Source organism: Clupea harengus, chromosome 14 (assembly GCF_900700415.2).
Source record: "Clupea harengus chromosome 14, Ch_v2.0.2, whole genome shotgun sequence".
Taxonomy (NCBI): domain Eukaryota; kingdom Metazoa; phylum Chordata; class Actinopteri; order Clupeiformes; family Clupeidae; genus Clupea; species Clupea harengus.
Window position 1 is genome coordinate 25,164,610 of NC_045165.1, and position 21,634 is coordinate 25,186,243.

Here is a 21,634-nt window from a genome sequence, read left to right on the forward strand (position 1 = left end):
TATCACAGGTTTACTTCACTCGTGCTTGGAAAGACAGTCCTGTTAATTCCTGTTCATTAAGGCTCAATTAACAATTCCCCCCCATTCATTTTTCAGGTGTGTTCATGTTTAATTGGTAGTAATTATGAGAGACATGGCTGTGAGAGATATATAGCTCCACACACTCTTTCAGGATTTTAAAACCACACATTTTAAAAACAACAAGCTTTCTTCACTGTTGTTTATATTTTGACCCAGTCATGTAATTATTTTGTGTACCATTCAGTATTTGTGATTTGAGAATTGTGATTTGTGAATTGCTTTCACAAAATTGTATAGCAAACAGCAGCTTTAAACTATCACTAACAACGCAAGAGGTAGAGACTTTGTATTTTCTAGGCCATGCCATTTTCAAATACCTGCTGGTCAGGTTGTACCCTTTAATACAAAAAAGATACAGCCCCTCTGTTTAACATATCTGCTGTGGGCAGGCTCACTTAGCACAGTGATGTCCAGCCTTTGTTTATTTATGTTTTTATGAATGCTGCCCGAGAGCCCAGTTAGAGCCCCGACCCCTCGCCCACACTCATTTGGCTGCCTGCTGCATGCCCTCTGCCCTTCGCTGCCGGTGACTGGTTGTGTTTGTTGTGCCCGAAGGCCATCCACTCTGTCGCCTGGCATCACGAGGGCAAGCAGTTCATCTGCAGCCACTCAGACGGCACCCTGACCATCTGGAACATCCGCGCGCCTGCCAAACCTGCCCAGATCATCACACCTCATGGTGGGCATGCAAATGTGAAACACACACACACACACACACACACACACACACACACTCACACACTCACACTCCTGCCCAGAAGTATTATAGGTCATACACCCACATAAGCATCAACAGGATGAACCCATCTGCGAAAACAAACCCAACCAATCTCACACTCATACACAGCTCAAATTCACATCCATATACAGACACAGACGCACTTTCACACATATCCACTCCCCTGGTCAACCAGTCTAAAGTCATCTCACCATATAATACACTCACTTCACACACACACACACACACACACACCGACGCCTTGTACGAACACATAATGCTCCACTTCTGTGCAATGACTCAAAACAGACTCAAAACATGGCAAGGAAGTGAACTGAGCTCCAATGTCCCTCTCTCCCTGTGACCCCTGTGACCCCTGGTGTCCGCAGGTAAGCAGCCCAAGGATGGCAAGAAGCCAGAGCCATGCAAGCCCATCCTGAAGGTGGAGTACAAGACCACCCGAGTAGGGTAAGACCACGCACAGCCGCTAATGTGTGTCTGCCTCGCGGACGCTCTCGCATGCCTAGTTGTAGCTAATTACACCAAGCTGTCATAACCACATCCTCAGTTTTAAGGTCACACCAACACCCTCTACATCACACCCACACCCACAGCCAATGGATATGGTGATGAGTAGGGGTGGGTCGATTTTTCGATTTCTCTCGATTCTCTCTAGAACGATTCTGTCTCGATTCAGAAAAGTTCATAATCGATTTTGTAATTAAAAAAAAAAAAAAAAAATTTTTTTTTTTTTTAATTTATTGTTTTTAATTTTTTACACATTCATTTTGTGTTGAAATGCAAGCTGCATCGATTATTGCATTGTTCATTGAAAGTCATAATTGTGACAAGGGAAAGCTTTTTCTCTAATAAAAAATAGAGAAGGTAATTCATCTGTTGATTTTCTTTAATTATTAAACACAAAGTAGGAAGTGATTTGTGACTCTGGGTAGCAAACTCAGATGATTTAAAAAATCGACATGCATCGATAATCGTTTTATCGGTTTAGAATTGATAATCGATAATCGGTTTAGAATCGATAATCGGTGTAGAATCGATAATCGGTTTAGAATCGAATCGCTGACCACTGAATCAGAATCGAATCGAATCGTGAGGTGCCAAGAGATTCCCACCCCTAGTGATGAGGGTCAATGTGTCCACATCATCAGCATTTGACAGCAAAGGTCACGCTAAAAGAGAGAGAACATTTTGTTAGTAGACATCAATTTGATAAATATCTACAGATATCCGTGTTTACCAAGAAAGAGAAGAAAATGTCTGTCTGTATACACCCATGGACTTTATATCATTATCGTATAAACTGAAAAAGTGGGAAAAGCTAAACATAAAACACTGACATACTCACATAACACATGTAGTCGCTGTCACCTGTCACAATTAATAAGGTTCTGTTTGTGTGTGTGTGTGTGTGTGTGTGTGTGTGTGTGTGTGTGTGTGTGTGTGTGTGTGTGTGTGTGTGTGTGTGTGTCTGCACTGGCAGGGACCCCTTCATGGTGCTGTTCGGGGGCCTGTCCTATGACACGGTGGGCCGACGGGCCTGCCTGACGGTGATGCACGGGAAGAGCACAGCCGTGCTGGAGATGGACTACCCCATCGTGGACTTCCTCACGCTGTGTGAAACGCCCTACCCAAACGGTGAGTCGGACCCAACCCAACCCAACCCGACGCTGCTAAACCCAGCACCCAGTCAGTAACAGCCAGTCCAACACCAAACAACAGAATGAATCTCAACCCATGAAGTGTCAATTCTGTGCTTGTCTGTTGACATGAGGGACTTTTTCAACATTGCAGAAACACTATTTACCTGCAGCTATTGGACTAGCAATGCTTTTCCGACGAAGAGACACAGAATTATTGGATGTATTTGTAGAATAGTCTACCAGCTAACTGTTCTGTAATTCTATAGTCGACTACATTTCTTACATAACCTTTTCCTCATTTTGACACCCTCCTTCCATTCATCAGGAAGGTTGTACATTAGTGTTACTCTAGCTCAAGTGTATGAAGATCAGGAGATCACACGTAGCTGATGACTCTGCTTTCTCCCTTTTCTCGGGCTGCACAGATGTCCAGGAGCCCTATGCTGTGGTCATCCTGCTGGAGAAGGACTTGGTGTTGATCGACCTGGCGCAAATCGGGTAAGTGAGCCAACCCTCTGCTCCATGAAACATTACAGCATCAACCCCCCCGACACACCCTCTTACACCCCAGCTCTCTGCCTTGTCCAGGTACCCCATCTTTGAGAACCCGTACCCCCTGTCCCTGCACGAGTCTCCGGTCACATGCTGCGAGTACTTTGCCGACTGCCCGGCAGAGCTGATCCCGGCCCTGTACTCCGTGGGCTCCCGACAGAAGAGACAGGGCTACAGTAAAAAGGTACAACATCGTCCATTTGATTTAATGACTGAAAGGAGCTGATTGAGGAATTATTCTGTGCCTCTGTAGTAAGACCATTCTTAAAAGTTAATAGTAACACAAATTATATTCAAATATATTATAATGTAATACATTTCAGTAATGGTTAGAAATATATTTGTTGTCCTTGGTTGCACCTATTTAATGTTTAATATGTGCATATTACAAAGATTGTTTTCCATTAATGTATGCATATTACAGATATTCTATCTCATGGTATCAAACCACTTTGGGGAAAAACGGTCACATTTATAAATGCAGTATTTATATCAGAGATGAGATCATCCTTGTTCTTTGTGTACAAGAGCAGATTAAAAAAATGTGTTTGATCAAACCTATTTAATCACCCTCTCCTGTTTACAGTTAAACTTAATCCCATTTGAAAGGAAGATTTAGTCCCGGATTTATCTTAATCCTCGTCCAGAGCATATGAGCAATCTTTCCGTTTTTCTGAATCAGAGATACAGCTGGGAGCGTCTGCTCTCGTTAGTATTGCTCCATAGTGCTTTTCACAGTACATTGGGTGGTTGAGTTTCATATACAATAGATGGCTTAGTGTTTGGTGATGAACTGTGACTACTCACTAGGCTGCTTAGGTGTGAGTGGCAGGACATCTGGGCGCGCTGTTCTGACCTCAGGCCTCACCTGATCACAGGCCTGAGGTGTTACTCGCCTCCCCTCAGATGACTCTCTCCTGCAGTCCGTCTCACCTCAGATGGCTCTCTCCTCAGTGGGCCCATCCCCAGGCTCTGGATGGCAGAGGAGTGTGAGGGTGGATCTGAAATGGCACAGAGTCATTTTAACTTGTAGTTCCCCCGGGTCTGTGAATTTATGGTTTTTCATTTTCCCTCCGTAGGAATGGCCCATAAGTGGTGGTAACTGGGGCCAAGGAACTCAGAGCTATCCAGAGATCATAATCACAGGGTGAGTGGGCCGCTATATCCTCTTCGGTTCCCCTTCTATGCGATTACACTAACCCTCCCTCCCTCCCTTGGCAAGAATGTCTTGTTATGATTATGATTGCTCCGAAGGTTAGTGGTTTGCTCATGTTTCCCGACGTCGCTGTTCAAAACAGTAGGCCACTTCACATCAGCAACACAGAGAAATGGCCGGTCATGAAATATGATCCTCATCGTGGGGAGCTCATTATAGATGTTCAATAGAAGCGGTTGTAACGGGAGATAACAGCTGTCCCGGGATTCTGCGGAGTGCTTTAGTGCGTCTCGTGTTTCGCAGTGCTGCTGTCATAGTGACGCTCTTGTGTTTGTGTCTTCTCTCTCCACTTCAGACATGCTGATGGGTCCATCAAGTTCTGGGACGCCTCAGCAAGTATGTACGGCAGTGTAACGTTCACAGTCGAAAACCACGGGAGGCCTTGAACTCCACTGTCTTTTATGTTCACGTTGTAAATAAAGTTGTCGTCATTCTGAGTCGTCCCTTTCTCTCTGTCGCAGTTATGCTGCAGGTACTGTACAAGCTGAAGTCGGCTAAAGTGTTCGAGAAGGTGCGCAACAAGGAGGACAAGCCGAGCACGGACATCGTGGACGAGGACCCGTTTGCCATCCAGATCCTGTCGTGGTGCCCGGAGAGTCGCATGCTGTGTGTGGCAGGAGTGTCCGCTCACGTCATCATCTACCGCTTCAGCAAGCACGAGGTCACCACCGAAGTGGTGCAGGTGTGTGTGTGTGTGTGTGTGTGTGTGTGTGTGTGTGTGTGTGTGTGTGTGTGTGTGTGTGTGTGTGTGTGTGTGTGTGTGTGTGTGTGTGTGTGTGTGTGTGTGTGTGTGTGTGTGTGTGTGTGTGTGTGTGTGTGTGTGTGTGTGTGTGTGTGTATTTGTATTTGTATATGTGTGTGTGTGTGTGTGAATTTGTGTGTCTATACAGTCTACACTAACATTATCATACATCGATGAAGTAAGCAGAAGATCACTATTATATCACATTATAAAGAAATGTTACGTTCAGGTGAACGTTCGGGTAGCCCATTCAACACAATGGAACTTTTTGCAACATTCTGAGGAGCCGTATAATAAAATCGTATAACCATCTGAAGGTTTAGGAAGCGGGGTTCAAGACAGCTTGTTCTATGTGATCTTCTGTGAATGAATGTGCCATGTGTCTATGGTGTCCAGCTCCTGGAGGTGCGCATGCCATACGAGCTGAACGATGTGGACTCTCCAGAGGCGGCGGGGGAGCAGACCCCTTCTGTGTCCACTCCAGGGGCCTCCTCTAGCCCCCAGACGGCACTGCCCCCTGCGGACACACACCCCTCCACCAGCAGCAACTCCTCCGACGGACCCCGAGATAACGTGCCCTGCCTCAAGTATGTCCAAGACTGCTGGTTACTGCCTGACACTTGTCCATAGCTCCTCTACCAAAAGTGCATCTCTTCCATTCAGCATTCACTATGTTCTTCAGATCCATTGTTTACTCAGGTCCTAGTGGACTTACAGAAGCCTAACACTCTCAGATGTTGTGTGCATTCTTCACACTCTTAGCACATACATTGGTACCCTGGTGTGTATAGCGCTCCCATGAGGACACATTGCCTCTTGTCTTCTCTACGCCTTTTCACTATTCTCTCTTTCTGCCTCCAGGGTGCGCTGTTCCCCTCTCAAGCAGTCTCCAGGCTACCAGGTGGACCTGGTGGTGCAGCTGCTGTGGGTCAGCGGGGAGCCCCCGCAACAGATCACCAGCCTCGCCCTCAATTCTGCATACGGCCTGTAAGACCCCCACTGCCAAACGTATACCCTCACATACGTATACCCTCACATACGTATACACTCACGCCGTATACCACAAAAGAAACTTGCAGGAGACACATTTAGAAGGACCTCAAGCTCTCCTTCAGATGAACAGGGTGAAGTCAGAAGTGAAGCACATGTAAACACAGTTTCATGCAAAAACAATGAGATTTAGTTGGCTTGGCCTTAACATGGGATCATGTGTAATAAATGGGGAGGTTTAAACCAAACAGAACAGAGGTTTGGTTCAGCTGACCAGGTGGGTATCTGTTCTTACTTGATGCCGTCTCTCTTTAGGGTCGTCTTTGGTAACTCCAACGGGCTGGCCGTGGTGGACTACTTCCAGAAGACCCTCCTGATGAATGTGGGCGTGCAGGAGCTATACGGCTCAGCCGACCCTTTCCAGAGGCAGCCGCGCTCCCCACGCAAGACCCGGCAGCCGTCTGGAGGTGAGAGCCGCTCTGGTGGAGCCTCAATCAGGTCCCGGACAGGTTTACATTAATAATCCTCAGCAGTAACTCACATTCCAGGTTTTTATTGGTTTTTATGATTTTTATGAAAAGATGTGGGCCACCTGACTGTTAACGTGCAATTTGCTGGGCTGATTAAGTATTACTGTCTGAGACTTTATCTGCTCTTTGTCTTCTGCATAGAGAAATATGTTTAAAATTTTCTTTAAGAGGAAGTGAAAAAAGGAATTTCCAGACTTTCTGCCTTTTAAATCACACCTTTCCCAAACGTGCACAGATCTGAGCTGATACTTCATACATCTATCTGTACCCACAGTCATCTATGTGTTCTTTCTTTCATGTCTCCACACACACACACACACACACACACACACACACACACACACACACACACACACACACACACACGCCACTCATCTGTTTTAAGTCAGCACTCTGTTGTTATTGAAGTCACAGTGGGCAGGGGCTGGATTCAGTGCTGCTCTCACTGGTTTTAACCAGCCATGGTTAAGTATGATAACTACGTGATAATGAATATAATATTTATTTCTCCTTATTGACCAGGTGTGTGTGTATGGGTGTGAAAATGAGCCTAGAGGATGTGCTATGATCCGTAATGCTCACAGTAGGCAGCATAGTAGCTACACAGAAAAAATTCAATACTCAAAGCATTTAGCCCATGCACTGAATCCAGCTCCTCAGCCCCCCATTGGGTGTCCATGGTGATGATGTTGTTGCTATGGTTTCCTGTGGTTCTTTTGTTATTCTTTCTGACTGTTGGTCTCTCTCTGCGGCCCGGTTAAGGCGTTCCGCCTGTGAGGTCTTGCATGTCCAGACTTTCTAGCTTTTATTCTGAGTCTGTGAAAAAACTTCGCCCCTCATACTATCGTAAGTCACCTACTGTCTCTGCTCATCACCTCCTCTTCCTCCTCTTCTCTTCCTCTACCCCTTCCGTCTTTATCTCCCTTTCCTTTCATCCTTCTGTTCATGCATGTGCTTCATGTGCTATTTTAGTTAGAGTTTCTGTTGTGAGTCTGGATGTATTTTATTGTGATGCTCTGAACACAAAGAACTCCTTCACACAAACACACACATGTATTGTGTAGACACACACATACACACACACACACACAGCCATACATGCATGCATACACAAACACACACATGATCAAACATGCACACACACACACACACACACACACACACACACACACACACACATATAAGCATACATACAGAAATGTGTACACACACACATCTGAGACATGAATTCTAGTTAACTCATCCCAGGTAGATGTAGATGCTGCTCTTGTCCTGTAGCCAGTCTGTGTGAATGTACAGCCCGTGCATTGATTCTGTAGCAGACCCTGTGTGGTCCTGTGTTTATCAGCCCCAGGCCATCAGCCTTATTGAGTGCTTTAATTGTGTGGCCCCGCACCAAGTATTGAGCCTCTCCACTGATGTGGCTGATAGCTGACACACAATAAAGAGGAGATAATGTGATAATGAGATAATGAGGGCTGGGGATGGGGGAGCTGCCAGCTCAGTCTGCTGTGTGTGTGTGTGTGTGTGTGTGTGTGTGTGTGTGTGTGTGTGTGTGTGTGTGTGTGTGTGTGTGTGTGTGTGTGTGTGTGTGTGTGTGTGTGTGTGTGTGTGTGTGTGTGTGTGTGTGTGTGTGTGTAGACCGGAGGTTCCCAGAGGCAGTCAGCGGTGTTACGACTCAACATTAAATCTAAATGAGAAAGTCCTTTTAAGGACAGCTTTCCCCTAGGTGTGTGTGTGATGTGCATTTGATGATTGTGTGCGCCTCAGAAAGGTAGTGACAGTGGGAGGACTTCGCTGTGTGTGTTGTTGTGCCTCTAGCATCGGTAGGTTGTGATGGTAAAAGGAGCTGTGTGTGTTTTGTTGCTTTAATTTCCTTCCCTAACGTATGTGTGTTGTTTGTGTGTGTGCACTCCGCAGGCCCCTGCGATGCTAACGACGGCTCCAATGCCTCAGAGGACCGCTGCAAATCTCCCACCTCAGGTAAGACCGATAATAGGTTCCACCCTTTAAGTGTGTGAGTGTCCTCTGTGTGTGAGTCCTCTGTGAAGTGAATGCAGCCACTTATCCACCACCCACACTACATTAAGACACCACTTTGCACTCCACACTAAGTGTGCAGAAAGCTGTGATGACGAAGGCCATGGTCTCGGCCTCGTCATGGTAGTTTTCTTGCATTACTGGGGAACATTGACTGACTCCAGCTTGACTTGAAGCCTTTGACTGTCTTCGATGAGTCTTCGATGTTTGACTGACTGACAATTGGCTGACGAGATTTTAACCTTGACTTCTGATTGGCTGATGCCTGTGTGATTTGCTCTGTGCCACCACACAGGCTCCACCTCTCCCTGCAATTCTGACGAGGAGAACAAAGCCCAAAAGTTCATAGATAAGAGTACGGTATTGAGTTTAACTCTCCTAACACTTCTTTTTTTTGTCCACGAGAATGGACGAGGTGTGAGTCAAGCCCTCATGTGTTGTGTTGTATTGTTTTTGTTTTGCTCGAACCATTTCTCCAGTGAAGTCCAAAAGCAGACGCTTTTCCAAGACGGTTTCCAATGACTTAGGTACTGTATGACCGCAGCGAAGACCAGCCCTCTCCTCAGTCCACTCTCTCTACCTCGATTACTTTCCCCCTGATTGCTGTACTAATCACATGGGTACCTCTGCTGTACTAACTAGGCTGTGCCGAAATTTAAGTGTTGATTTGGATTTTACACAAATTTTACACACACACACACACACACACACACACACACACACACACACACATACACGCAGGCACACACACACGCATGCATTCCCACACTCACAACTCGCTCGCATCGCTCCAACCCAGTCCAGGTGATGAATGATGGGCATGAATCTGAATATGAGACGTTACAGCCTGGAGCCCTGCCCTGACTTCTGGTTGACCTGCTTTTGACTTCCTGTCCGGTGCATGGACGCTCTGCCTCTGGATCTTCCCTTCCCTCTGAATGTGCTTCGGGTGATTGGAGGTGGGGGTGGGGGTGGTGTGGGGTGGTCTCTAACACCACTAATCAGTCTGGGCTCAGAATCCTTCTTTAACCCCCGGGTCTGTGTTTACTCACTGACTGTTCATGTGCAGACTGTAATAATCCTCCACTCCAGGCCTCCATCATAGGGGAACCTCATTTGAAGGTCCACTCACAGTAGATGAACATTAGTTCTGTTCTTTTCTGAAGGCAATCCCATCTCCGTAAACTCCTGGAATCAGTTCTGAAATCTGATCCCACAAAGGAGTAAATACGTGATCCCACATGAATTGGGGCAATTTCACCTCATCTGGGCGTCTGTGAGAGGTTATCTATTTGATCTATGTAGGGCTTCTAAATCTACCACAACTAAAAGCATGTCTGAGGTTAACTATAGTAATGGATAAATACGTAATGCAAATCTGTTAGCTGTGGTTCTGCCTCAAAGGGGAGCGGCGTAGTGGGCAGTGTGAAAATGAATGGGGGTTAAGTGGGTGGCTGCCCTGTGTGCACATCTGATTGATGGGCCATACGCCCGGGTCTCCACGCCATCTGCCTGAAGAGTCCTGCTTGTCCTCTGCCAGCAGCTCCATCGCTCACAAGCAGACCAGGGCTCTGAGTGGCCAGGCTCACAGCCAGTCAAATTCAACTGTGGCTAATAGTGATTAGGTTCACAGCCAATCAAATTAAGCAAGGGTTGTAGCTTTAATGGGAGTGAATGGGGGTCTTATCTGATCTAATGTGATTTCATGGAGGTGTCACTGATCCAAACTGAATTAAAGCTGCAGTTCACAACTTTACATTACATCGCCAATGAAAATGTCTTCTTTTTTTTTTGCAGAAGGTTTAATGAAATGTGTATTTATAAGTACTAGCGGTCATTCACAGAAGCACTTACTGCAGTCACTACCATTGTTCCCTGGTACAATAAAAAGGTTGTGAACTGCTGCAGTACATTTCAGCCCTGTCTTCCTTTCTAATGAACTCAAGTAGTTTCTCTTACAGCGAGACTAACCTGGTTTAATGTTACAGGCTCTACGCATTGTGTGCATGCTCAGTTCGGCTCTGTCGTCGGTCTCCTGTGACGTCTTGACTAGTCTCTTTTGACGACTTGCGCCGTTTCACGATCTTGTCTCGACCGTCGTCTTCCTGATGTGCTCTTCTGACTGATGCTCATCTAACCACCATTCTGGCTTTTCTCCTCCGATCTCCCTTTCTCTCAGAAATCAGTCCAGAGAACGCCTCCGCCGTTAACCCCAACTCTGCTCTCCCCCCCGTCGCTAACTCCCATTTTCTCGTGCACTGTCCTCAGTATTCATGTGTGTGAACAAGGAATGTTTCTCTTTTCCAGCGAAGATGTCACGGAAACTAGGCACGGCCCCCGATCAGAAGCAGGACTCTGGTAAGCCGGGCGTCTAATTGGCTGCTTTGGTCGCTACAGTTTTAGTTTGTAGGTGTAGCGAGTCGAGCTTTACTCCCCCTACAGGTGCCGATCCTCTACACTGTTTGTGTTTGTTTGTGCTGTGTGTGTGTGTGTGTCTAGTTTGTGTCTAAAGGATGCAATGTACATTTGTGCGATGCTGAGGCTTTACTTGCTCAACAGTCTGCGTGATTAAAAATCACGAGTGTATAATACCTTGCTCTGCCGAAATATGTGTGTGTGTGTGTGTGTGTGTGTGTGTGTGTGTGTGTGAGCAGCAGCGGAGCGCCTTCAAAGACGGCGTACTCTCCCCCATAAGAAGCGTGTGTGTTGTGTAAAGTCAGCCATTGAGGCTAGAAGTAGCCCACAAAGGAGCCCCATCATCATGCGGACACCATCAGCCCCTAACTTCTGTGAGTGGCCCCAGCATGGCTGCTGTTGGCTGGGCTGGAGAACTGCGCCTAATCCCCCCCTCTCATCCGGGAGCTTGGTGTGGGTCTGGGCTGGAGAACTGCGCCTAATCCCCCCCTCTCACCCGGGAGCTTGGTGTGGGTCTGGGCTGGTTGAGTGACTAACATCCCCACCCTTCCCACCTGAAGGACCCTGGTTGTCCTCAGAACTTAGGGAAGGTGTGCGTCTGAAACGTTTGTAACGTGAACTCTTAATCCTCTCTCACCCCAAGCTACCCGGGCTCTACTCAGGGGAGTGAAACGGGTTTTGAGTGTGTGGTTTCAGGGGGTCTGGTGTGGAGGAGTGGAGGAGATGGATTGTCGTTGAAGTGATATAAAGTGGAATGAGGTGGTGGCAGAGTAACTAATACAACTAATGCCTTTCTAATCCCACTACTCTCCACTCGCTGGCCTGAAGCTGAGAGCTGGGCTGCCCTCCCAACAGCTCTCTTCTCGGCACTGGGTGGTCCGCAGAGTTTTTTGTTGTTGTTGTTGATGTTTGTTTGTTTTACTGACAGTATTCAGATGGTCTCTTCAGTGAGATTGAAGTGAATGTCTGCAACGCAAAGCTCTGATGATACTCTGGGAGGGCAGTCACCTCGTGGAATATGACAGAGTGTGATTGAGTCTGTGCTTGTTCGCACATAAAAAAAACGTTCCGCATTTGAGAATGTGTGCGAGTGTGTTATGAGAGGTTTCTGTGGTGTTTTTATAATGATGTCATGGTGTGGTGGGTACTGTTTGTTTATTTGTTTGGTTGCTTTGTTGATGCTTACTTTAATCCCTTTGGTCCTAGTTTGGCGGCAGAAACTCTGGCGAAAACGGCTTATTCTCGATGAGTGGATTTTGGATATAGGCAGGGAACATTTGCATGCGCTTCTCACAAACCATCACTGCCCAAGTCTGATTTATCTATCTAGCAAAAAATATCACGTTCCCTTTATTGGAAGCGTGGCACATTAAGCCTACATATTTCTGTATTTCTGCAAAGAAGAAAGATCAACCTTTGTTATGGGTTAATGCAATTAATCTATCTCAGATATCCTCGAAGTTAATACATATCCTGGCAGGCTTTTAAAAAAGAATAAAAGGTTTTAAAAGGTTAAACCCCTTGAAAGACACCTATGATGTTAATACACATTTCTTGTTAGTTCTATTCACATATTGTAGTCTAATTAGACTAAGGCAGAAGAAATGTAGTGCCACACCAGCGCATTTTCCACAACAATGCGCTGGTGGCCGCAGTGGAATGCAGAAAGAGATTGCATTCAGGTTGGTCCAGCTGTTCTTATTCTTCAACATAAACACAGATCACAGCCTCCCATATCTTATGCATTCCTCATCCATGTAGGCTTACTGGTCACTGCTGCTCTTGTGTTTCACGCATCAGGTTCTTTCCCTGTCTCTGGGATATCCCATATCGTCAGTATATCTACACAAACAGTCACTGGTAGCCTCGTCTTACTCAAATGAATGCCTTTATACGTCCAGTCTCTCCCATTGATGCAGAGCTCACCTAAACAGGTTTGCACTCCCCTGTTTGGTTCTGCTGGGTGCCTCGATGCAGAATGGACGTGAGATGGGCTGTATTGATCTTGACCATAATAACGCCAGCTTGTCATGGAATCTAAGTGAACAAAGCACTTTGTACAGGCACAAAATCACATACACATAGTTCAAAGGGATTTGGCTTGGGCATTTGAAATACAATCTACAATTATGTGTCAATGAATTGTTTTGAATAACAATGGGAACACTATGATTTATTCCTTGTAAAAGCACTCCTGGTGAACACTGTTCAGAACCTGCAGTGATACTGACGTCCGTTACATTGGAATCTCGTCTGACGCATTCAGTTCAAAGGCATTGCTCAACCATGCTGTCGATTGGCCTTAACCAAACCCTTCACTAATTCATTTTGCCCCGGCTCTGCCCAATCAGTGCCTTTGATCACACATGTGTCGCTCCCTCAGAAGCGTGGTGGTTTGCACAACCGTGCACATGCGCTGCCGTTTCCGCCAGACGTTTTCGCCCTCAAACTCGGGGCCCCTTGTGTGTTCAGGTGGCGCCCTCGTTAAAAGAGCCATCCTTGCATACTTCCTTTTAAGTTTGAGGGTTTCACTTGCAAATGGCAGACTTCTGTAGATCTGGCCACTCACCCTAAAGTTGGATAAAATGTGATTCTCTTAAAAAACAAAACATTTTTGAATATTGTGAAAAAGAGCGGATCACTGATTTGGTCTGTATTACCTCTCTGTCTCTAAACTTGTTGATCTCCTCAAACCAGGGAAGTATGGGTGGAAGGCCTGTTAACAAGTGGATGCCACTTTGAGGATTTGTGTGTTTATATTGATGTTTACATTTACCCACCTTCTCTCGTGTGGCACTGTCTAATTTTCCTCTTCTCAACTTTTACAGCAGGGAGATCTGTGGGATATTTAATGATCTGGGATCCGGGCTATGACTCTGGCTTCTCTTACTAGTCAGAGACACACTTCATCTTTATTGCATAGGTCTAAACACACACACACACACACACACACACACACACACACACACACACACACATACATATAGCCTCCTTGTTCATGTGTTTGGACAGTATAAATTCACATGCACACACAAACAGATAGCCTTTTACACACACACACACACACTCTCACACACACACACACACACACACACACACACACACACACACACACACACACACACACACACACACACACACACACACACACCCACACCCTCCTTCTGCATGTGCAGATGTGAAGGACCACACACTAACGCACAAACACACACAGAGGTAGTCTGTTAAACCCAGCCCCTCTCCCCGTGCGTGTGATTGCAGATGCGAAGGACAGCTCGTTCAGCCGCTCGCGCAGCTCCAGCGTGACCAGCCTGGAGCGGGAGGCGCGCGAGGTCATCACCGCCTTCCACTTCTGCGAGACCATGAGCAGGAAGGGCGAGGCGGGGCCCGGGCCCAGCCTCTGGGTGGGCACCTCGCAGGGCAGCATGCTGGTGCTGCCGCTCGCCGTGCCCGCCAGCAGCGAGCTCCGCATGCAGCAGGCACCCGCCGTGTCCTTCGGCGGTGGGTATCCGACTGTGTGTTATTTGGGAAGAAGATCATTAAAGTGTGTGTGTGTGTGTGTGTGTGTGTGTGTGTCGAGAGAGTCCTTTCCTTTTTGGGACCTTATCTTATTGTCTTTCTGCCCTCTCTTACTCCTGTCCTCCTCTCTATCTCTCTCTCTCTCTCTCTCTCTCTCTCTCCTTTTCTGTCTCCCTCTCCCTCCCCCCGTAGGCACAGTGACGCGCCTGAAAGGCTGTGTCGTCACCATGGCCACCCTGGACTCCACCGGCGCCCCTCTGCTGCCCCCGTACGAGGTGTGGTACGACCCCAATCTGCCAGACGAGCGCGAGGAGAAGGACCGCTGGAAGCGGCGTGGGCCCGCCTCTCCCCCCGGCGGCCCAGAGGGGGCGCCAGAGACGCACTACGTGGTGCTGTGCTCAGAGAAGCAGGCCGAGGTGCTGGTACTGCCGTCGCAGCACAGCGCCTTCAAACACAACATCACCGAGGCCTCGTTCGTGCTGCGCGCTGACGTGGTGCTGATGCCCGCCGGCAGCTGCATCGCCTGCTTTTGCGCCAATGGGCACATCATGACACTCAGGTAACTAAGCCATATGTGAAGCTACGGGTCATCATCTCTACTCTATCTTGGTCTCCATCCTTTCCTTTCCGTTAGTCGTTCAGTAATAGAAACCTCCAACTGAAACTTTATTGGTTCATTTGTATAACTTTAACAACACAACAGGAGGAGATCATGCGTGATCATGTCTCTCTCTCTTATCTTCCCTTTCTCTCGCAGTCTGCCCGCCTTGCGGCCTCTGTTGGATGTGAACTACCTGCCTTTGACGGACATGCGCATCGCCAGAACCTTCTGCTTCTCCAACCTGGGCCAGGCTCTGTACCTCACCTCTCCCACAGAGATACAGCGCATCACCTACAGCCAGGAAACGTGCGATAACCTGCAGGTACGTGTGTGTGTGTGTGTGTGTGTGTGTGTGTGTGTGTGTGTGTGTGTGTGTGTGTGTGTGTGTGTGTGTGTGTGTGTGTGTGTGTGTGTGTGTGTGTGTCCGTGTCCGTGTCCGTGTCCGTGTCCGTGTCCGTGTTTATGGATGAATGGGCATACTATCAGTATACTGCAGGTGTTGGGCAGTTTTGTGGGTGGCTTTAGTGGGGTTTTATTTATGGCACAATGTTTTGAGCACATGGACATGTCTGATAAATGAGGTGTGTGTGTCTGCCATTGTGCACACAGGAGATGCTGTGTGAGCTCTTCACCCCAGTGGAGACTCCGGAGGCCCCTAACAGAGGCTTCTTCAAGGGTCTGTTTGGAGGAGGGGCCCAGTCTCTGGACAGAGAAGACCTCTGTGAGTGCACACGCACCCAACTCCACGGCTCCACTACACTTAATCAGGCTTTCACATCATCTCCACTAGCCCACACTACAGACCACAGAGCTCCAGTCTTAGAGCTGGCTTAACCTACCTACCCAACTCTCACTATGTGATTAGCATGACAGCTAGACATTGAACTTTGAGCCAATAGATCCTTGTGATAACTGATAACTAAAGCAGAGATTTCCTCATTACTGAACTAAATTGCACAAATAGCCACATTATTTACGTCCACCTTGTTTTCACTGCTGTAAGAAAATCAGCTGACCTACATCATTTTGAACATTAAGCAAGTAAATTCGTTTTTTAGAGGAATGTGAACTGGCATTTGGCAGTAGACGTTGCATTTTTCTTATATCTTGGCCTTTATCTGTAATATCATGCAGTATCGTCTACCTAAAGTTTACATTATATTCTGTGCATTTAAATGGCTGTACTTGGTCTAATGTTAATGTATAAGTCTCATATACAGTGACGTCACCCTCTGATGATACTGTGTGCCCGTTGAGTCTGTGTTAGACATGTTTCATCTGCTGTAGTCATTTGACGTATACTTGGTGTTCTACTCCGTGTGTCTGTGTGTGGCAGTCGGGGAGGTGGCAGCGGGTAAGGCCTCACGCAGCCTGGCTCAGCACATCCCTGGGCCCGGGGGCATGGAGGGCATGAAGGGCGCAGCGACGGGCATAATGGGGGATCTGGCGCGCACCCGGATGGCGCTGGATGAGAGAGGGCAGAAACTGGGCGAGCTGGAGGAGCGGACGGCCGGCATGATGCACAGTGCAGATTCCTTCTCCAAACACGCCCACGATGTGAGTGCTCTGTCTCTCTCCACCACCGCTATCCTCTCTTTCTCTTTCCTCTCTTTCTCTTTCCTCTCTCTCTCTTTCCTCTCTCTCTCTCTCTCTCTCTCTTTTCTCTTTCCTCTCTCTCTCTTTCTCTCTCTTTTCTCTTTCCTCTCTCTCTTTTCTCTTTCTCTCTTTCTGCCACCAACTGTACGTTTTAAAGTGTTTTTAAGTGGTGTTAGTGGTATTGACCATAGTTCATAGCAGTCAGACTATCAAATCCACAATGACATAAGCGCTCTGTCAGTATGCTCTCCCTCCCCATTCTTCTCTATATCTCTCCATCCTTACTGTCTTCTTTCACCCCCTCGCCCACAGATCATGTTGAAGTGCAAAGATAAGAAGTGGTACCAGCTCTGATGCCAGTGCCAGAGGGTCGATGTGGCTGAAGACCCCTCTCTCCTCCTCCTCCTCTTTTCTCTCTCTATCTTTTGCTCTCCTCCTCCTCCTCGTCGAGTTCTCCTTTCCTCCCTCCCTCTGTCCCGGAGAGCTGACTGATTGACAGACTGCCACTTCTTTTCGGAGCACAAAACTCACCCCGTTCGACCTCAGTCATCAGAGGGGAGCCAAACCCGCCAGAGAGACAGTGACCTTTCCCCTGCCTCTCCACGACCCTGAGTGCTGAGGAGGAGAGAAGGAGAGAAGGAGAGAGGGAGGACGAGGTTGGAGGAGAATATGAGGAAGAGGAGGACAAGGCGAGGAGACTCAGAACAGCCTGTGTGTCTTGTTCAAATTAGCCACGCTGCCATACTACTACTACTACTGCTGTTAAGGAGAGAAAAAAAAAACTACTGAAGGACATTTGATGCCTCCTCCCTCTGAGGCAAACAGGAAGTAGATATACCAAGGAATGCTGGGTGTTGTAGTTCCAGACACTGGGAAGGGAAGGGAAGGGGAAGGGCACGGCAGGCAGACACGACGGACTCTCCCTCTCTTTCCCACATCCAGTGACTTCAATCGCTTATCTGTTGTGCATTTTATATGTTTGCCCCTCTCACTGACACCCCCCCACCCCCCATGCCACACCCCCCCCCCACCCCCCCACATGCTGTTTTGTTTTCATGGGAAAAAAGCCAGATTGTCTTATTCAAAGATATTATATGATAATGATGATGATGAAGTAGTTCATGACAGTTAGACTGTGATGAAGTTGTTGATGATGGAGATGACCCTGACAGAATGCCATTAATTATACCTACTAAGGGCTGGTATTTTGCTGTATGGAATACATATCCTGTGCTGATGTCACCCTAGATCAAGCTGTGGATGTAAACTGAGAATAGCAGAGCGACTCTGCCTATTACAGCATGATCGGGTTTGCTGGGATCTTATCATAAAAAACCTTAATATGGATACGGAATGTTTTTCCTTACACAGGTATCACATGCAACACACCAAACACACACACGCACACACACACACACACGCGCGCACACACACACGCACACACGCGCACACACACACACACACACACACACACACACACACACACACATTTATGTTTACTCACAAACTTACTTACATTCACACACAAACACACAAGTAACATTAGTCTTCTGTCAGACACACACAGAGATACACACATCTGCATACACACACAGAGATACACACACAGAGATACACACATCTGCATACACAGAGAGAGAGATACACACACAGAGATACACACATCTGCATACACACACTGTCTGTCCGCGCCTGCGTTGTGGGGACACTGAATGCACTGTACTGCAGAGCTGTGAAGTCGGAGCAGACACCAGAGACATGCTGCAGCTTTGGGTTCTGTGTGTGTGTGTGTGTGTGTGTGTGTGTGTGTGTGTGTGTGTGTGTGTGTGTGTGTGCGATGTCACCTGTTTTCATCTTTTCTCTTTTTTTTAAAAATGACCCTGACAAGGCAGGTCTTTAGTCATTTGCCTGTTTGTGCACTTCCTGACAGAAAATATAGGATAACAATCTAAACAAACACAGGCCCCTCCGGTCCTATGTGTGTATTTGCAGGCGTGGTAGAGTGTGTATGTGTGTCGTTGTGATTGTGGGTGTGCACAAGTGCTGGGGACAGACGCTCCGTGTATTCACTATCACTTGTGTGATGCCACACCATTCTCTTCACGTCAGCGCCTTGAGGGCCTCTGTTTCCCGCTGAAGAGCACGTTTGTGTTGTTTGTGTGATGTCCCCCTTTTTTTTTGGCTTCATTACGGTGACTGGATGACAGAAAAAAATGCATGTGTCTCCTCCACAGTTAGTGTCTGATTGATTTCAGTCTGTGTGAATAGTCGATTCCCCCACAGCCCAGCCCAGCCCAGCCCAGCCACCTCCCACCCCTGCATTTGTTCTGCCATAAACCTGCTGAAGCCCAGCACCCCTCCCTCTCCTGCATTTGTTCTGCAATGCTGATATGCTTACCCTGCCCTGTTCTGTTGTGTGTATTCTTTACTGAAAGTACATTTATGCAGGAATATATGTCTGTTTGCATATATTTATACAAAGTACATAGATACAGTATATTTTAAGGGGTGTGTTTCCTGAATGGTGTTCTTTTCATTGTCCTTATAGTCTGTTTGTTTTTTTCAGATTCCTTTGTCTGAAATACTTGGTTTTGAATTAGCCTACATTTTCTTCTTTTTTTTTTTAAATGTATGAAGTGCGAGAGATTGCTGCTATTTTGTTTTTCTCAGTGGGAGCATTATCCCCTGTCCCTGACTTCTGGCTGAAGGCTTCTTTCCCTTTCTCCATCTCTCTACCAGTATGTTTGTTTGGATGTTTATGTGTTTGTTTGTTTGTTTGTGTTTTCTCTATGAATCGCTGCCAAATGTTGTAAATATCGGGACACTTGAAGACTAATCTGAGAGTGCTGATGTCAGCAAGGTGACATAGATGGCCATCTCTCTTGTTCTCCTTTTCTCCCTCTCTCTCTCTCTCTCTCTCTCTCTCTCTCTCAATCTCTCTCTCTCTTTCTCTCTCTCTCTCTTTCTGTGTTTCTCATTCTTTCACCCTCAGCTGTCAAAGATCAGCCCCACGCCAGGGCCGACTCCGACAGCCAATCAGAGAGGTTCCTTACAGAGAACTGATGACATCATAGAGCACTCAGTGAGGTCACTCCCTCCCGCCTGGAGCTCTTAGTACTGCTAGCGCACGCTCCTTAAAGCCTCGTGTCTGTGCAAGCGGTTATCTGAGGTTTTGCACTATGAGTTTTTATGTTGTATTTATAATTCTGTCAGAAGTCATTTTGATTCATATTTTTGTAAATTTTGCGAAGTGTTTTTTTTTTTTTCCTTCTGTTTTATTTTTGGCGATGTGTGTGTGTGTGTGTGTGTGTGTGTGTGTGTGTGTGTGTGTGTGTGTGTTCTGAAGGACCAAATCATGATGCTGAAGGATACAGTACGGTGTGCCGATGGCAGGTCATCTGGGAGTGGCTCTTTTTCTCTCCGTTTCTCTAAGATTCATCTTCAGTGTCTGCTCAATGATATTCTAATATATTTATATATTTGAAAAATATATATATACTTTTAATTTCAAGATATTCAAGATATAATACTTTTATTATATTATTTAAAAAATGAAGACTGCGTTTTCAAAATATCAAATTTGTGTGTATGTGAGTGTGAGTGTGGAGAGTGTATCTAGCTATCAGTTAAGATCTCTAGATATAGCTCTGTATCCAGATCTGAATAGATGGATATGGACCTACGATCAGATGATCGGACGGTGAGACGTTGGTAAGGGGACTGCTGTGTTGTGTGTGTGTGTGTGTGGTGTGCGCTTGTGCTGACAGGGGGCACCATTTGTCCGAGTGGAGCTCCACTGGTGAGACTCGGTGGAGCAAGCATGTTCTTTAGTGTTTACAGACTTGAAGCATTCATTACCGTCCACCATCAAAGCATTGCGTTCATTTTTTTTTGTCAGCTTTTTTTTTTGCGCTCTACCAATGTAAACTTTTATTTTTATTTCTGATGTATCTTTTTTTTTTATTTGAGTGAAATGTGTCTACTTTATCAGAAGGTAGGATTTTTCTTTGTTTATGTTTTCTGTAACTTTTTTTTTTTTTTTTAAGTTGAGAAAACATTGTTGTCATGCAAGCTTTTTGCTACTCAGTGTAACAGAGATCAGCCCACTCCAGTGGATCCCCACTCTCAGCTCAGTACCAGGCCTGAGACCTGAGTGTTCCCCTACGCCTCACCCACTGAGGAGAAAAAAAACACCAAGAGTGCACTGGAGGGGGGTTGCTGTGTATCTTTTTTTTCTTCTTCTTTTTCTGGTTGTAGCCACTTTACTGTACAGTTTTCTGAAGCTTTCACATGGGTGTTTGTCTTAATCTGCTGCCACCTACAATGTAGAAACTCTGTTGATAGTCATTACTGTGCAATGGAAAAAAAAAATAAACGTAAAACCAATGTATTCAAATGCGGGGTGTGGTCGGCCTGCTCTGTCTCAGTGGTGTGTCTGGTCCAGCCGTGCACGTGCCCCTCATGCTGCTCCTGAGGAATGTGGTGCTCGGGGATCACATGAGGTTTGACTGAATTTAGTGAGAGAGAGAGAGAGAGAGAGCGAGAGAGCGAAATAACTCAGCTGTGATGTATGTGTATAAGATTGCTGGATGGAGTTTTCAAGATTTTCCTTTAGACATTTAAGTGTACTTGTATATAGCTATTGGATATAAAGGTTCTAGAGTTACTTAATGGTTCAGATAGAGTGTGCAAAGGCCAAATGTGTATTTGTGTGAATGATGATGAACAGGTCCCTAAGAGACTTATGGGAGTGGAACATCAAGACAATAATCTACACATTTTCCACAAATCATGATCGCACAAAAAAGTTGTTCTCCTGACCTTGAGTTGTCCAGAGAATGACACTAAAACAGCTTCGGGTTTGGTTCCCTACCAGCAAGAGCAAAACGACACACACAAGTCTCAGTTTGGCACGATCTGAAGTTTTACCCAACACATTACTTAGATGTCTCAGGTCTGTTATTTTCAAGAAA

General features: G+C 46.5%; 1 protein-coding gene across 5 annotated transcripts in view; it reads left to right on the top strand.

The window, feature by feature from the left end:
* stxbp5b (syntaxin binding protein 5b (tomosyn)) overlaps positions 1-17,684 on the top strand; it is a 29,811-nt gene extending 12,127 nt beyond the window's left edge. Inside the window, exons 8-29 of one of the 5 annotated variants that reach the window (XM_031579937.2) lie at positions 637-760; positions 1,189-1,267; positions 2,301-2,455; positions 2,886-2,958; positions 3,049-3,196; positions 4,092-4,159; positions 4,524-4,564; positions 4,690-4,910; positions 5,367-5,557; positions 5,832-5,957; positions 6,276-6,427; positions 8,411-8,473; positions 8,826-8,885; positions 9,010-9,057; positions 10,838-10,888; positions 11,185-11,319; positions 14,207-14,446; positions 14,657-15,023; positions 15,222-15,387; positions 15,675-15,786; positions 16,402-16,622; positions 16,974-17,684. In XM_031579937.2, the coding sequence (XP_031435797.1) occupies positions 637-760; positions 1,189-1,267; positions 2,301-2,455; positions 2,886-2,958; positions 3,049-3,196; positions 4,092-4,159; positions 4,524-4,564; positions 4,690-4,910; positions 5,367-5,557; positions 5,832-5,957; positions 6,276-6,427; positions 8,411-8,473; positions 8,826-8,885; positions 9,010-9,057; positions 10,838-10,888; positions 11,185-11,319; positions 14,207-14,446; positions 14,657-15,023; positions 15,222-15,387; positions 15,675-15,786; positions 16,402-16,622; positions 16,974-17,015 (2,883 nt within the window). In that variant the 3' untranslated portion in view covers positions 17,016-17,684. The remainder of the gene's footprint in view (positions 1-636; positions 761-1,188; positions 1,268-2,300; positions 2,456-2,885; positions 2,959-3,048; positions 3,197-4,091; positions 4,160-4,523; positions 4,565-4,689; positions 4,911-5,366; positions 5,558-5,831; positions 5,958-6,275; positions 6,428-8,410; positions 8,474-8,825; positions 8,886-9,009; positions 9,058-10,837; positions 10,889-11,184; positions 11,320-14,206; positions 14,447-14,656; positions 15,024-15,221; positions 15,388-15,674; positions 15,787-16,401; positions 16,623-16,973) is intronic. The other 4 variants (XM_012822442.3, XM_031579938.2, XM_031579940.2 and 1 more) reach the window with 4 other exon arrangements.
* The last annotated feature ends 3,950 nt before the right edge of the window (positions 17,685-21,634 follow it).